The sequence below is a fragment of the Euprymna scolopes genome, chromosome 1 (genome assembly GCF_053919585.1).
Source record: "Euprymna scolopes isolate OS-2025 chromosome 1, ASM5391958v1, whole genome shotgun sequence".
Taxonomy (NCBI): Eukaryota; Metazoa; Mollusca; class Cephalopoda; order Sepiida; family Sepiolidae; genus Euprymna; species Euprymna scolopes.
This window is the reverse complement of record NC_136482.1, coordinates 15,959,026-15,976,171: the sequence shown is the minus strand read 5'-3', so window position 1 is coordinate 15,976,171 and position 17,146 is coordinate 15,959,026. Positions and strand designations below refer to the sequence as shown.

The 17,146-nt window shown below is 36.6% G+C and overlaps 2 protein-coding genes across 2 annotated transcripts; both read right to left on the bottom strand.

The window, feature by feature from the left end:
• Nucleotides 1–9,617: 9,617 nt before the first annotated feature.
• LOC145279923 (uncharacterized) lies at nt 9,618–10,826 on the bottom strand. The gene has a single exon (XM_080131494.1). It carries the CDS (start codon nt 10,824–10,826, stop codon nt 9,618–9,620), a length of 1,209 nt encoding a protein of 402 aa, XP_079987620.1.
• On the bottom strand, nt 10,827–11,423 carry LOC145279919 (uncharacterized). The gene has a single exon (XM_080131482.1). The coding sequence runs from the start codon at nt 11,421–11,423 to the stop codon at nt 10,827–10,829; it is 597 nt and encodes a 198-aa protein (XP_079987608.1).
• Nucleotides 11,424–17,146: the final 5,723 nt, after the last annotated feature.

The window sequence follows — 17,146 nt, the reverse complement described above, 5'->3', positions numbered from 1 at the left end:
AGTAAAACAAAAGTTAAAATAAAATCACCGGTGTTCAAAAGTCTTCAGAATATGTAACGCACGTGATTGATTGTTTTTGTTTTACGGCATATCAACCCCTTTCAGTATATTTAATGCCAAAGCCCACAAGCTTGGGCCTCACCACTGGATATAGTTTAAGGTTATACCCAGGACCGTAAGGAACGTGAGAGACGGTTTCTTCTGATTGGCTGTTGGTTACCATAGCAACTTTTTCAACATTGACATTTAAGAGACGATTTCTTCTGATTAGTTGTTGGTTACCATATCAACTTTTTTGTCGTCGACACCTTCATAAATCACAGCAGAAATGTCGGTCGCATGCCACCTTCGTTTGGTCATATAGATAGAATGAGCAAAAATGATGCTCCCCGCCGTGCTAAGACTGATAATTCGCTTACGACATCGCCCGTTAATTTTGTTTCTTTTTCGTACCTTCTTTCTGTATATTTACTTAATTGCGTCTTTTATTTGATTTTTTTATTTAGTCAATCTAAGAATAGGAAATCATTTTTAATGGACTTTTGACAATGCGTATGATATTAAACAGAAAAACGACAATATTATTTCAAAGCTAAGCCTGGAAAAATCATGGATTACATAAAAAATGCGAGCATGAAAAGTAATATGATTAAGATTCAACTTAATAAAGTAAAAGGACTAGTTGTTATAATTAGACAAGAAAATATATTTTACATGGTGGCCCATTTAAAGTAGCCCGATATATCAAATATTTCTCTAAACAATGCTAAAGGTAATTTAAACAATAAAAGAATGTTCCTCCTCTCTACAACATTTTCTTGGCTACTTTTAAGTGGGCCACCCTGTAGTAAAAAATATAATAAATTTATAACTTAAAATATTGCAGCATTAAGAATTTTTAAAAAATTTAATTTAACATTATATCATCAATTCTGAATGCTGCAATATTATAAACTTTTTTACCAGAACATCCTTTTCTTTTCTAGTTTTAACAAATTTTCTTTTTTACTTTTCTAACTTTAATCTTTTCATGCTAGCATTTTTCTATGTAGTATATATATATATATATATATATATATATATATATATATATGTATATATATATACATATATATATATATATGTGATAAAAATAATGGAAATAGTATTCCGACAAAATAGAGAAAATAAAAAGGAACAAACCGTATTATGTGTTCATCAACGTTTCGTCTTTATTTCCAGAGGAAGTCTCGAAATAAACACGAAACGTTGATGAACACATAATACGGTTTGTTCCTTTTTATTTTCTCTCTTTCTTTCATATATATATATATATATATATATATATATATATATATATATATACAGCTGAACGTGTGGTTCAAATGTCACAAAGTTTAACAAGGTTTTTTAATATAGATCGACAGAATAGTGTGATAAGTGTTTCAGTGTGAACAGGTATGGTATAATAAATTATGGGGTTTATCTATTTTATTTTTACTTTAATCATATTTTGCTTTGGTTTTGATACCCCCCAGTTCGAAGCTATTTCTTTGCAACCCTTCCTTTTCATAACCTATCATACTTTCATAAATCAGTCGATTTTCTGTAGGCTGTTTTTGAACCCAGTCAACGACGGGTACTTTTGCTAGTATATATATATATATATATATATATATATATATATATATATATGTGTGTGTGTGTGTGTGCGTGCGTGTGTGTGTGTGATGTAGTGATAACCGGTATGTCAACGTGATTGTGCAGATCACTGAACGAAGTAACGTTGAGTTTGGCCTGTACCAGATGGCTGACGATGTAGGAAAGTTGTTATGTACCGGGCCGAACTTATGCAGATTCTACAAGCCACTAAAATCAACAATAAAATCACCGCCTCTCTAGACGTTGAAAATCTTTTTACAAATTTACCAGTAAATGAAACCATTGCATTATCATAGAGAACATATATAACAATCCGACCCTTCCTCCATTTAAAATGAGTTCAGCAATCCTAAAAAAGTTATTAATGCCGTGTATAACTAAATTTCTATTTTATGATCATCTGGGAAATATATACACACAGGTGGATGGCGTAGCTATGGGTTCCGTATTGGGACCAACATTTAGTAACTTTTATATGGCTAATCTAGAAAACAAAGTATTTAATTTAATAGAGAAGCCTTCTATTTATATTCGATATGTGGACGATATTCTAATTCTTGTCAATAACACAGAGGAAATAGAATATTTAAAGCGTATATTTCAGAATAATTCCGTTCTTAACTTTACATTTGAACTAAGTACTAATAATAAAATTTCGTTTTTAGACGTTCTCATTGACTCTTATAGCGATGAATTTATCACCTCCGTTTTTAAAATAACTATATCCGTTAATTCCTGTATTTTAAATTTTAAAAGCAAATGTCCATTCCGTTATAAAACGAATATAATAAGGAATCTTATACATTGTGCAAAAATGATTTTCTCAAACAAAACAATATTCTTTAATGAATTAAAAAAATATAAAACAAGTGTTAGTAAATAATCAATTCCCAAACTCTCTTGTAGATAAAGAAATAAAACTAGCCATTAACAATTTGAATCAAATTAGTAATATCCAAGAAAATTATCAACCTGTTAATATATATTACCGTAACCAGTTACACAAGAACTCAAAAATCGATGAAAATTTTCTTACAAATATAATCCGTAGATACGTGGCTCCCAATAATAATAAAAAAATTAAATTTATTATATATTATAAAAAAATACAGACAATAAGCCTTGTAATGAAAAACAACTATTTCGCGGGCAAGTGTCGGAAGGGATCAATGTAGTTTACAAATTCAGCTGTGCAATAGGAAAGTGTATCTCCAATACTAGTAGCTACATTGGTTCAACAGCTAACACATTGTCGCGAAGATTGACTCTAGCTACATATCACAACATTTGAAGGGACATGGTTGCCATCATTCGGAATTTCGAAGAATTATGGTAGAAAGTACAAGAGTATTGCCGAGTGAGAGAAATGTAAATAGGCTTAGAATACTCGAGGCGTTGTACATTAAAACAAAGAAGCTTCAGATAAATAATATTAATTATCAGTGCAGCCGAAACGTTTTCAAATGCTTGGGATAAATTTTGAATATGTGTGTGTGTGTGTGTGCGTGTGTGCGTGTGTGTGTGTGTATAAATATATTTAATATATATATAAAATAAAATAAGTCCGCGCACCTTACTTGTAACAAGCTACCACGTGATTATGAAAAAAATGTATATATATGTGATTTAAAAAAAACAATTTCTACATTTATTTCTACAATATGCCTGCGGATGATAGAAGCACTTCTGTCGAAATGGATCCGACTTATACTTGCGATTATGGATCCGACTTATACAATTTCGAATAGAACACAAAAAGGACTATTTGGAGATTGGAGAAGATAAAAAGGAAAATTGTAAAACAAAATAACTCAGTGCTATTCAATAATATTTGTCTAAATGAGATAACGCTGCCTAAATATACACAATATATATATATATATATATATATATATATATATATATATTTATATATAATCTTTATATGAATAAATATATATATATTATAAAATTTAAACTATATGTGCATGTCTACAGAACAGTCTCTAGCAAACCACTCTGACATTTTTTTTTGTGTACCGATTTGTAACTTGATATATAGGAAATTTGAGCGCGCACAACAATTTATATTTGGTTTTTAGTTGGAAAAGTTTTGCAAAGGGACTAAAATTTAACAAAGCGGTACTTGGCAGGCATATTTAAACTCTACGCATGCGCAAATGTACATTTATACGTTCAACTGCTTTCATTTCTGAACCTTGGATATGCACGTTTCATTAACTCAGATGATACTGAATAATTCTTGAGACCTAAATGTGTTCGTGCCGATTCTAACTGGTGGCTCCCCAAGTCATATATATATATATATATATATATATATATATATATATATATATATATATATATATATATATATATTTCTTTTAATTTTAAGTTTTGAAATCACTACAATATATTAGGTACAATATAATAATCAATCGGGAATTGACTCTCTAATTATGAATACGAATTCTGCATCAGTTAAGTGTATTTTAAGATCGGGCAATGCCAAGCAGCGTGCTGGTATATATATATATATATATATATATATATATATATATATATATATATATATATATATTTATTGAGATTGTCGGACTGACTTCCTCATCTTGGTTGTTATAGTCACAACGTTTCGGCCGTTTTGCCCTCCGGCCTTACTCAGGAGTTTTGTATCGAACTGGGGAACCGTTTGTTAGGGGTCTCGAATCCAACCCTTTATTATTATTATTATTATTATTATTATTATTATTATTATTATTATTATTATTACGGGAGTACCGTGTTCGGACTCCAGCTAGGCTCTGGGACATAGTTATGTCCGAGCATGTGAGCTGTTTCTTTAAGTTAACGAAGTTCCTGAACGAAGGCAGTGAAAAGTAACATTCAAAACAGAGAATCAGCAACTATGTCCCAGAGCCTAGCTGGAGTCCGAACACGGTACTCCCGTAATAATAATAAAGGGTTGGGTTCGAGACTCCTAACAAACGGTTCCCCAGTTCGATACAAAACACCTGAGTAAGGCCTGAGGGCAAAACGGACGAAACTTTGTGACTATAACAACCAAGTTCAGGTAGTCAGTCCGACAATCTCAATAAATGAAAACACCTCATCTCAAAAATACAGACAATTAATATATATATATATATATATATATATATATATATATATATATATATATATATATATATATAAGTGTGTGTGTGTGTGTGTTTGTGTGTGTTCGTGTCTTTTTAATGATTTATTTTAAACGTCTAATTTAGTAATACTTATGCTTCTTTAGCTACCTTTGATCTCAAACATTTTGCCGAATCCCTTTTTCATCTTGTTTCCTGAGAAATAATTTTGATGAAAAGCGATAGTGTGTTATCTCCATTGCGTACAATGTCCATCAACATTTCTGACACGATGCTAATAGTTCCGTTGAGACCTGCCTCGCACTCAATCGCTAGAGCTAAGCACCATTTAATAATTCATTCAAAAAGAGCAGTATTTAGTGAATGAGCCGAAAATATCATCGACTGATTTCCTAAAAAATTGGGTCATGCCCGCCTGACTATTTCATCTGCACGTTTTGTTCCTGGAAGAACCGGACAATTGTCTGCATTTAATAGGAACGAGATCATTCTTTATCTGTCTGAAAAGAGCGAAGATCAGGAAGAAGTTGGTTATTGAGTAATATGTAAGAAGTGGTAGCAATTAAACAACAAAGAAAATGGCAAGACTAAAGTTGATTTCTCGATGCAGGAGAGCGGATCGAATCCTCGGTTAATCGGATAAAGGCCCATTGAAGACAAAATCATTAATAAGAAATAGATTGATTAAGGGCACAAAACCGAATATAAGAATAGATCTCTGAGGAGGAAAGACGGCTAGAGAGATACTAAGTGGGTGAATAAAAAAGAGGAGATATTTTTTACATTCTTTTTAAGGAATACGCACGATATTTACGAAGATTAACTCTACATTCGATATCGTATATTTTTATATAAGTTTTAACACAATCTCAATCTAAGAAAGGTAACTTAGATATTCCTATTCTTTGCTCTCAGATAACCTATTCAGAAACGAAAGAACTTACGTAAAAAGCTGTAATAGACTAGGAAGAAGAATGCTCGAATATCGTCAGTTAATTGAACTATTTTTATCAAGATATTCAAAGAAATGCACTCAAAATATCTAATTATGTTTTAGCTTTAACTCATCTTTATCCAAGCAATTTAAATTGAAATCAAGTCAATAGAGATATCGCAGTTTTTAATTGTGCATCTCCATATAAGAGTTCGACAGCTTTAAACTTATATTAAAATTAACTTTACATAAAAATAGTGTAAAGGAAAATAATCTTAAGATGATGGTTCAAAGTTGTTCACAGGTATTTACATATATACGGGAGGGGTAATATCTATCACAACGCACAGTCTATAAATATATACATAAAATAATTAAACTCTGTGGACCGTCCGACCACACTTGCTTGCATCCTGTCTATCAAAAACATTGTTGCCATGAAAAGAAGCTGTTATTTAATAAACTTACCATTCCTTTCCACAGTCGAACCATATATAGTGCAAATAACTTTTAGTCTTTGCTTGATTTGTTGAAATAGTTTCAATCATGCAATTACGTTTTGAAATGTTTTGGTTTCGGTTTCGATTTTAGTAGATGGCATTCAAATATTTTATTTTTATTTTTCAAATCATTACTATATATTGGGTACAATGTAATATGGCAAAATTTACTCTATTAAAGTAAATATGAAATCTGCGTAAATAAATTATCATATTTAAGCGTATTTTACTATCAGCCAACGCCAAGCGCCCTTGTTATTATGCATATATATATATATATATATATATATATATATATATATAGAGAGAGAGAGAGAGAGAGAGAGAGAGAGAAAGAGAGAAAGGGAGAAAGAGAGGCATACGCAGAGACAGAGACAGACAGAAAGAGAGAGAAAGAAAGACTGCATAAGTCTGAATGGTATTCGTTCAAGAAATATCTATTGAATATGAAATAAAGCAGAGCGACATTTCTACATCCACATTGTTCCCCCATCTGTTTTTGTTTATATTGTAGCATTCCGTGACTGCTGAGACAGTATCTACATCAGGTATCAACTTTATGGAATGACATTAAATTTTGGCAGACTTTCAGCACGCACAATAGTCACTTCATTGTTGGTCAAGGAGCTTCTCAATGTTGTATTGTGACAGTACCACACATTGGCGATAACCTGCAAAATGTTATGAATTTTTATGTATTTTTGGCTTCAGATCAACCTCGCAAATACTGTTATGATGCACGACCCAATTCCCGTATGTCCTTATATAACCCCAGTTTTATGTACGTGGTGCCTTTCATAAGTTTCTTGACTTTTCTCCGCATGGGCACTTTTATTGATAGTGCACACATAAAACTGTAGTCGCCTTCGAAGTAATCTTCTCCGACTGCAACACACCTGTTGTATCGTTTTACCCTCTAGAAGGTCTGATGGAACTCCTCATGTGTGAGTGTGTCAATGACCCTCGTCACGGCCTCTTCCATCTCCATTGTCACATAACTACAGCTTCTAAGTATGTTCGTGAGCTTAGGGAATAACTAAAACTCACACGAAGCAAGAGACGGTGAGAAACTGTCTTAATGCCGATGCTGGTCAAATAGTCTGTGACAAGGATGGAGTTGTGAAATGGTGCATTAGCCTGGTGGAAATGCCACTGATCCGATTTGAAGAGTGTTGGCCTCTTCCGGCGGAATGTCTTCCTAAACTCCCTTAAAACCTTAAATAGTATTCCTTGTTTACTGTGTCCCGTTGGAACGCAGTACATGTAGACGACGCTCGTTCTCTCAAAAAAGGATCATCATAAGTTTCTGGATATATTTGCTCTGCCTGGCCCTCCTGGGTGTGGGAGAGCTAGCATTTCACTACGAAACCCTGTCCCTTGTTCTCTGGGTCATAGCAATATATATAGTCTTTATCGCGTCTCACCAGAGCATCAAGAACTGTGGGATCTAAATTGATCAATTCGGACATCTTCATGCTGCCATGACAGCGTCCTTCTTTTTGATTTTCTCTGAGAACCCCTGGAACAAATTCTGCGCAAGTCTTCAGCACCTTCAGTCCTTCGCAAATAATTGTGTGTACAGTTCCCCTACTGCCATTTAACTGTGCACTTATTGTCTCTATAGACACACGACGGTCTTTGTCCATGAAAATCTTTATTTGGCCAACTCTGGTGATATTTCTTTCCTACTATTCCCAAACCTTTCATCATCCCTCACAGACACCCCACTTTCCTTGATGCTCGATTTATGCAAGATGGTCGAAAACCAGTGTGAAACATTCCATAATTTTCTGTGGCATTTCCTTTCGAAATCTTATTGAATATCCTTCATCGAAAGTCTCCTCACATCCACATTTTATTTTTCAAATTCACCATCTGACAAATAGGCTTGAGTAGGGCGTATTCCAATACCTGCTGTTGTTGTTCCATTCAACCTGAAATCATAAAAATTGGTCACTTATATATAGAGATATACTTACAAAGCTGGTTAAGCCTTGTCTTAAGGAGAATTGCTTCCTAATATCCTGGAAAATCTAATCAGCATGTCCTGTATTTAAGAACTCAGGTGATCGGCCATCTCCCTCGCAGTACAGGCCAATATGTTGAAGAAATTTTATTATCCACTTTTTCCCGTGGAAGTTAATTCTTCTTGAACGATTAATCGTTACTACTAACTCTGAAACTGAAGGAAACAATTACAAACAAAAAGAGAAAAATAGGAGAAATAGAATTTATTAACAAAGATATCTAAAGAAAAAGTAGTGACCTCTATGGGCTGCCAAAAATGTCCATCTGGCTTACAAGAGTCCTTGTAGTAGTAACCAAAACGGGGGAGAGAGTGAAGGGAAATAGAAGGAAAGAGAGATAGAGAAGGAGGAAGAAGGGGGGAAAAAGGAGGGGAGCACTTACTGGAAGCTTCTGGGCGCCCTTTTACGAATGAAACATTTAGAAAGTTCGTTTCCTTGTGGGTTTTCTTTTTTGAGTTTGTGTTGTTTAAAAGTTCCCCTTTTCTTTCTTTTTCCTGGAAATTCGTTTTTCGTAGTCCTTTCAGCAAGGTAGAAATTTATTGAGGCTGAATATTCTGGTGTTTTCTGGTATCTTCGAAAACTTCCCTGCGGCGAATTTTCTGTTCAAAACTTCTATTATCTTTTCTCGATAATAGTATTAGTTTTCAAGTGTCTTAGAAAACTAGGTTCTTCTGTTCAAAACTTCTCTATTATCTTTTCTCGATAATAGTATTAGTTTTCAAGTGTCTTAGAAAACTAGGTTCTTCTTTTCAACGACTTTAATGTCTCGTCAAGACAGAGTTGTTCAACGCCTTAGTAAATTCCAGGCGTCCCTTTTTATCCGAGACCGACAGGAAAGTTCTGGTCTCCTCGAAGCCTTGTTCACAACTGACCACTTTAACTCAAAATATCACACACGTCTCATCCAATCAACGGGCATAAGGGAGTCAGGTGACATAAAAAAAGGGGGAAGCTAGGGAAGGGGGTAGGAAAGGGGTTAAGAAGAAAGGAAGGAAGAACAGAGCAGCAAAAAGAAGGAAAGAAAAAGGAAAGAAAGATGGTGGAAGATAATTTCCACACTCTCCCTAAAAAGAAAAAAGACAAAAAGAAAAAAATCTTCAAACAACAATCTAATACCAAACGTATTCAGGATTTCTTTCATTTAAAGATTTAACAGACCTTACAGGCCTAGACTGAAAGTTTTCCCTGTCCCGACTAGTCCCCGAGCTCAGAGAATTGCCCTCTCCATCGTTAGAAGGTTGGTGAGAGTGGGTTATGGAAAGTTCTAAAGGACACAAGTTCCTTAAGGAATGTTCCTGAGTGCTGCCATCACTCCTTCTGATTAAAGCTGACCGAACTAAGCTATCCGACCCAGAAGTTAGATTAACCACCCTTCCCAAGGACCAGTAAGGACGAGGCTTCATAGGGTTTTTTTTATCAAAACTCCAATGAGCTTCTTCAGCGAAGAAATTCTCTCTACTTCAATTATATAACTGCCCTGAATGACAGGTTCACAACCAGTAACTGTACTGATCAACATCTGGCTAGCCGGATTAAGACAATTAAGGTCATAACTAGGCCAGATCAAGTTATCTCCTCTCAACCATTCAGGCCCGAATAACCAACGAGTAAAAATCATTTTAAATTTGTTCAGGGACATACCCCTCGTGACAAAGTCAGCAGGATTGTCATCAGTCTTCACATACTTAAACTTCACTGTCAAACCTTTATCACTAAGATTTTTTACCATCGCTTTTACATCCTTTAACCGGTTACGAGTGAATTGACATTTCGTATGGACATTGTCAGATAAAACCCAGGACAGTACTACCTGTGCATCTACAGCGATAATCACAGAACTGAGCACTTCCAAAGGGAGTATTTTCACCAGAACAGAAATGTGCTTCATGCATAAATATACCGCTAACAGCTCCAAGGTGGGTAAGGTTCTCTTAACAGAGGGAACAACCCTGGCTTTAGCGAATATCAGTCTGGCTTCTCCATGCTGATGTAAATATACCGCGATTCCATAGGCCAGGTTCGAGGCATCACAAAACACTATCAACATGGCGGAAGAATCGGAAGCCACGGAGTAACGGTCGAATTCAAGCTCCCTGATACGTACCAGATCCTTATACAAATTCTCCCAGTCAACCATAATGTCGGGTGGGACCGGCTGGTCCCAGGATACTTTCAACTTCCACAATTTACTAAGAAGGATCCTACCTTTAATAGTAACAGGGAGCATTAAGTCAAGGGGGTCAAATACAGAGGAATTTACAGACAAAATATCCCTCTTAGAGGATACTGATCTTCCTTCAATGCAAGAACTTACTCGCATTTTGTCAGAGGAGGGGTTATACAAATAGCCCAATACCTTCTCAGTGTCAGAACCGTGGGAGGAGAGACTGTTATCCTGCAACATTCGCTTAGCAAGCACTTCATTGTTTCTACAGCAATTCCTCAAGGAAAATCCACCTTCCCCCATGACAGAAACAGCTTCCAAGTAAAGCTGCATCAGAACTTCAGCAGAATTATGAGTTTTCACCAGGTTGTCCACATAGAAGTGGCCCAAAAGCATCTCCCTGCAAGGACCAGGAGGGTATTTCTCCACATGATATCGAACCATCTAGCTCAGTATGAAAGGACTGGATACAAAGCCAAATATAAGAGTGTTGTATCTAAAGCAGATCAACTCATCACCCAATCTTAAAAAGAAGCAGAATCTATTTTTGTCACATTCGTCATTCAAACGAATCATTAAAAAGGCCTTCCGAATATCGGCCAGTAGAACATACTGGTTCATCCGAAACCGCAAAAGCAAACCCAGCATGTCCGTGTACATATTGACACCAGAATAAGCGCAGTCATTTAAAGAAGGTTTCCCACCGGTTCTCAAAGAACAATTGAAGACCGGTCTAATCTTGGTAGTGCACTGTAAATCCTGTTTTATCACCGGTCGAGGAGGAATCCATACATATTTGTTAAAATCGGAAGGAGTAACCACAATCCTTTCAATTATTCCTTCCTTTTCTTGGTCTAAGAAGACCTGACAATAATCTTCGTACAACCCCTGTTCCGTCAGCTTCTTCGATACGCGATTCAAAACTGACAAAGACACCTGATGATTAGCAGGCACCGATTTTAATTTTTCTTCATTCCAAGGCAAACTGACATAGTAACAGTTATCTATGAAGCGAATGGAGGAGCGAAAAGACTCAATCATATTCTTATCGAAATCACTGAATTCCTCCTCGACAATACCTATGGTTTCCAAACTAAACATTTTCCAAAGTTCTCTCAACAGTAGACTCCTCAAAACAACTGAACGGATCAGTATACACAGACTTGGGGTTCAACGCAAAATATACATGAGTGAGGTCGCACACAGAGTGTTCTTTGACGACTTGAGCATAATTCAATTCCAACCCCTTTTCCAGGTCTTTGGGAGGAGGAGACCCAAAATCCGCCAGATCACCAAACAAAACCATTCCTTGGGGAAATTCCCACACAAGGCCCTCTCCAAACTCCTTTAAATTCATAGGTCCCAAAAACCTAAGCACGTCCACACCCAGTAAACCATATACTGGCAAAGTGTCATCTATCAACTCCGAGAAATTAGCAGCCAATTTGACCTGGTGTTTCTAAAGGTCTTCTACCACAGAATTCAATCCGTGAACACGAAACGAAAGGTCCATATAATCATCCACCTAGAACACAGAATGGCATGAATTTGGAAACCACACTTGAAGATTAACTTCCTTCAAGTGTTTAACTTCTTTTCCCAAAAAGGTCTTAATCAGAAACTTACGATCTCTCATGGGAGTATCAATATCAGAAAAGGCATCCAACATTTTTCCAGACAAATAGGATCGCTCACTACCAGTGTCACCAGATCCATTGTTGATGGCAACCTCAACAACAGGCAGCAACGAAGAGCTATTCAAGTGCCAACAAGCAATAGAAGCAGTAGATTCACCCCCAACAGAAGGACACAGCACTCTACAGTGACCCTTCTTATTACATAGCCAGCACATTCCATACTCTTGCAAATACATGACTCTTCTGCATGAGAAGGGCTCGAGCACTTGCTACATAAGCCAATCTCCATACACCTCCTCAGCCGCTCTGCATGAGAAGGAAAAAACCTGCAGGAATAACCGTTATGGTTATTGGTTCGGCAAAAATTACACTTAAATCCAATCTTAGTAGACTGGATATGAAAGTTTTCCAGCGTGGAAGGCTTTTCAGCATCTGACGAACCCAAGAACCTAGGAGAAAAAGTTTTCTTAGGTATACTAGCCACCTTCCGAGGATATGTTTCCTTATTTTTACTAAACTTGGGAATTCAATTTTGGGCGTTATCTCCAGACGTTTCTCCTTAATAAGAGAGACTTTGAGATTTGCACTATCCTTCATTTCCACCGAAGGCTTGAGTCTCGACAATTTTTCCAAAACCTTCACTCGATGAAGAGCGCAATCCCTACTAAATGACCTTATCTCCCCCTCTTCTGTTCCCTCAATTAAGTAAGCATTAATAATTTGCTCTTCTAACAAATCCTCCGAAGCAGTGTAATCATCTATCTGCTTTTTATACAATGTATAACCTGCTTCGTTTATTTCGTCTAACGAGTCCAAGAACTCAAACACCGTTAAGATTTCGTCTCTAATCTTTCTTTTTTCAAATAACATTGAGGTAGTGGGAGAGGTAGTCATTTTAGAATACTAAACCCCGCCCCTTCTAACCTATCAAAGGCTAAATGCTAAACCACTCCCCTCTTGGCGCGCGCGCCACCAACAACCCTTCTTGGCGCCAAAAATGCCTGTAAAAAAAGGAACAAGAAGCCAAAATGGCCGACGCAGAAACAAAGAAGAAAAAAGGAGGAGGGGGTACTATCTACGCGATGGACAGCAGCCGGTCATCAATAAGCCCAGACCAGTTTAGCAGAGAGTAGCTTACTAAACTGGCAGAGTTATTAACTCTATGAGTACCTATTTTTGGTAGAGTGAAGAAATTTTATTATCCACTTTGTATCGTGGAAATTAATTCTTCTTAAACAATTAATCGTTACTACTAACTCTGAAACTGAAGGAAAAAATTACAAACAAAAAGAGAAAAATAGGAGAAATAGAATTTATTAACAGAGATATCTAAAGGAAAGGTTTTTGACCTCTATGGGCTGCCAAAAATGTCCATCTGGCTTACAAGAGTCCTTGTAGTAGTAACCAAAACGGGGTTAGAGAGTGAAGGGAAATAGAAGGAAAGAGAGATAGAGAAGGAGGAAGAAGGGGGGAAAAGGAGGGGAGCACTTACTGGAAGCTTCTGGTCTCCTCGAAGCCTTGTTCACAACTGACCACTTTAACTCAAAATATCACACACGTCTCATCCAATCAACGGGCATAAGGGAGTCAGGTGACATAAAAAAAGGGGGAAGCTAGGGAAGGGGGTAGGAAAGGGGTTAAGAAGAAAGGAAGGAAGAACAGAGCAGCAAAAAGAAGGAAAGAAAAAGGAAAGAAAGATGGTGGAAGATAATTTCCACAATGTCTCCTGTGCGCCATGAGTAAGTCTCTGAAATCTGTGTTAAATAGAGAAGTAGTCAACCACCTCAGCTAAAATAACCTTCTTAGTGACATGCAATATGGTTTCCGTTCTGCTAGATCTACTGCAGAGATGCTTCCGGTTATATCTCATAGGATTAGCTAATCTCTCTATGGATGTTTCCTTTCTAGGGCAATTGGTCGTGACAAATCAAAGGCCTTTGATAGGGTATGGCAAAAGTGTACTTCATAAGATATCCAGCCATGCTGGAGTCACTTAGGGGTCCATCCTGAGCTCAACTTTCTTCCTGATCTACATCAATGATCTTCCAAATCAGATTATTAGATCATTTTTGCTGACAACACTACAATCTATGGCAGCACATCAAACGTCGTAAATTACAAAGCTCTCTCTCTCTGATTCTATCTCCTCTTATCTTGAGCCTGTGGTAAAATGGCGAAGATATGGCTGGTTACTTTTAATGCATCTAAAACCAAGCTTTTACCTTTACATCATCAACGCTCCGATCCCCTATCTGGGTCTTGATAAGTGGTGACTCCTATGTAAAGAAAGACATATAGCAATAACATACTAAATTTTCAATCGTCTACGACAATTTTAAATGGTCGTACAAAATGTAAAAGTACGTATTAAAGGCACCTCGTATGAATGGAAAAAAGAGTTAGGTGTAATGCACTCATCTGTATATGTTGGCAGGACTATTTCAGGCGATTGTAATCTTGACAATGCTATTTTATTGGGCGTTGAAACAGCTTCTAACGCATTTCTTTACCTTGTGAAATGTTTCTCAGCATGGCATCAGGAAATAAGAGTATGTGCCCCGTTTATTTTGTACGTAAGTGAAATATGCACTTCATAAAACCATTAAAAAAACATAAAATGAGAACATTTGGCAGATTTTATTGACAATTTCTGAGACAACTATTGGATGCCATCTGGCAGTTTTTCACCCAAAATGCAACTGTTAGGAGGGATCTGAACTACCTAACATCGAATAACATATTCACTGATCACAGCATATTGTCACTACTGATTACATAAGCCGCGTGCTATGAGGAATGTTAACTGGGTAATAGAATGTATCAAAGCGTAAAAAAAAAACGTTATAAGCATTCACTTCAGTTTGCCGTAAAACAATTAAACAACACAATCAGTATTACAATAAACAACTGCCGAAGTGTTGACGGATCTGTATAAAAGTTAGCTGTTCAACAAGAGAATATCGAGAAATAAATAATGTTAAAAGAATTAGCAAAATATATCATATTCTTCTTCTTTTTCTTTCTTTCTCTCCTTTCCTGTGCAGTGTAGTAGTAACTAGGATCTCTATGAGAGAGTAGAGATGGTATTCAATGTTCGCTCGCTAACAGTAAACTCATCGGCATTATATTTTATAACTTGATTCTTTTTTCCCTTCTTTTTCGCGAGCAAGACAACGTAATAATATTTTCTTCATTTAATGCACCATATAAATTCCTCTGCCGCTCTACTAGTATTCTTCTGGTCAGAATGTACGAGTCTCCGAGTTACGGCTGGCTGGCGTGCTTTTCTCTTTTTCGAAAAGGTTTTTGAATTATCTGAGTTACTATTTATCGGAATGCTATCATCGTATCTTTAGAAGTTTTGAAGATCTCTTCGGCTTACCATCTCGATTTCTGGTTTGTTTCACGCCAGATTTAACTTACCCGTTAACTCAACAGCCAACTTGAGCAACTTTCTCTAACTTCTATCCTAACTCACAACTTACAACTCTCAATTGACTAAAATCGGGGGCGCAGCTTTTTTTATATCGATGGGCTGTTCAGATCGGGAAGATGCATGTCCTTTCTTTAAGCAATCAAATCCTTTGCTAAAAGACGAATGATCAATTGCTTATTCTAGATGTCTCGCATAACAGCCAGGCTTTAAGGACACTTGCTATTCTCACGATCGCTTCTCTAGCGTACGCAAGATGACATTTTTATCAAACAATTCGGGATCAATCAAATTCGATAATTCTAATCTTTCGAAGACCTAGCTCTAGACAAAACAATAATTATTCTTATCATTGCTTTGCGCATTAAATCTATCTATCAGTGATATGCGAATCATATATACAGCATATCACAAAAGTGCGTACACTTCTCACATTTCTCAAAATATTTAAGTCTATCTCTTCATGGGACTACACTGAAAAAAAATGATTTAGCACAAAGAATAGTTGTCTGTCTGCAACATATATAACAGAGTTAATTTATTTTCCTCTCAAAACAACTCAAAATATGGCCATTAAAAGCTAAATCTCTGACAACAAAAGTGAGTAAACTCCTTACGAAAAGTTGCCAATATTAACATACAACATGTCAACTCTTAATATTTTGTGTGACCACTATCATTATCCAAAACTGCCTTTACTGTCCTGGGCATGGAGTTTATCAGAGTTTTTTTTTTTACACAGTGATCACCACTTATCAAGGCCCGGAAGCCACTCAGGGATAAGGGTTATTGCAAGTACATTACGTTAGTGTGGAGATTTGATTAGGAATTCGTTAACGTTGGACTTGAAGACATCCAAGTTGTAGTCCGGTGGGAAGCAGGTAGACGGAAATATATAGCTACTGGAATGTCCTTCCACGCTTCAATTTCAACGTCGCCGAGCTGGCAGATGTTTGAGACTTTGCGCACCTCTACCTTCTGCTTGAGAATAACCCAAAGATGTTCTATTGGGTTTAAGTATGGAGACATGCTTGGCCAGTCCATCGTCTTTACCCTCAGCCTTTTCAGTAAAAAAGTGGTTGTCATGGATGTGTGTTTTGTTTCATTGTCATGCAGGAACACTGCTCTGCGACCTAGGTTCTGGAGGGAGGGGATCATGCTCTGCTGCAGTATTTGATAGTACATATTGATGTTCATGTTTCCCTCAATGAAATGTAACTCTCCACTACCTGCAGCACTTATGCAGCCCCAGACAATGACACGCTTGACTGTAGGCATGACACACTTATCTCTGTACGCCTCAGCTGGTCGCCGCCACACATCTTTAAGGCCATCAGAACCAAACAAATTAAATTTCTTCTCATCAGACAATAGAAAATGGTCCCAATAATCTATGGACTTTGTTGACATGTCTTTAGCAAACTGTTTGCAGACTTTCTTGTATGTTGCCTTCAGAAGAGGCTTCCTCCTGGGGTGGGAGACATGCATACAAATTTTAGGTCTAAACATTTACAATTTTACATAGTGTATTCAGACAAGCAGCAAGCTTTTTAATCAGTTTTGTGGCGAACATTTGACTGTCAAGAGGTCAAAGTTGAAAGAGTTAAACTTTGCAGACGCTACCAAACTCCTCCGCCATTTTTGGGTTTAAACACTTGAAATTTGAGATGCAGATTACTGGGACATGAGTCAAA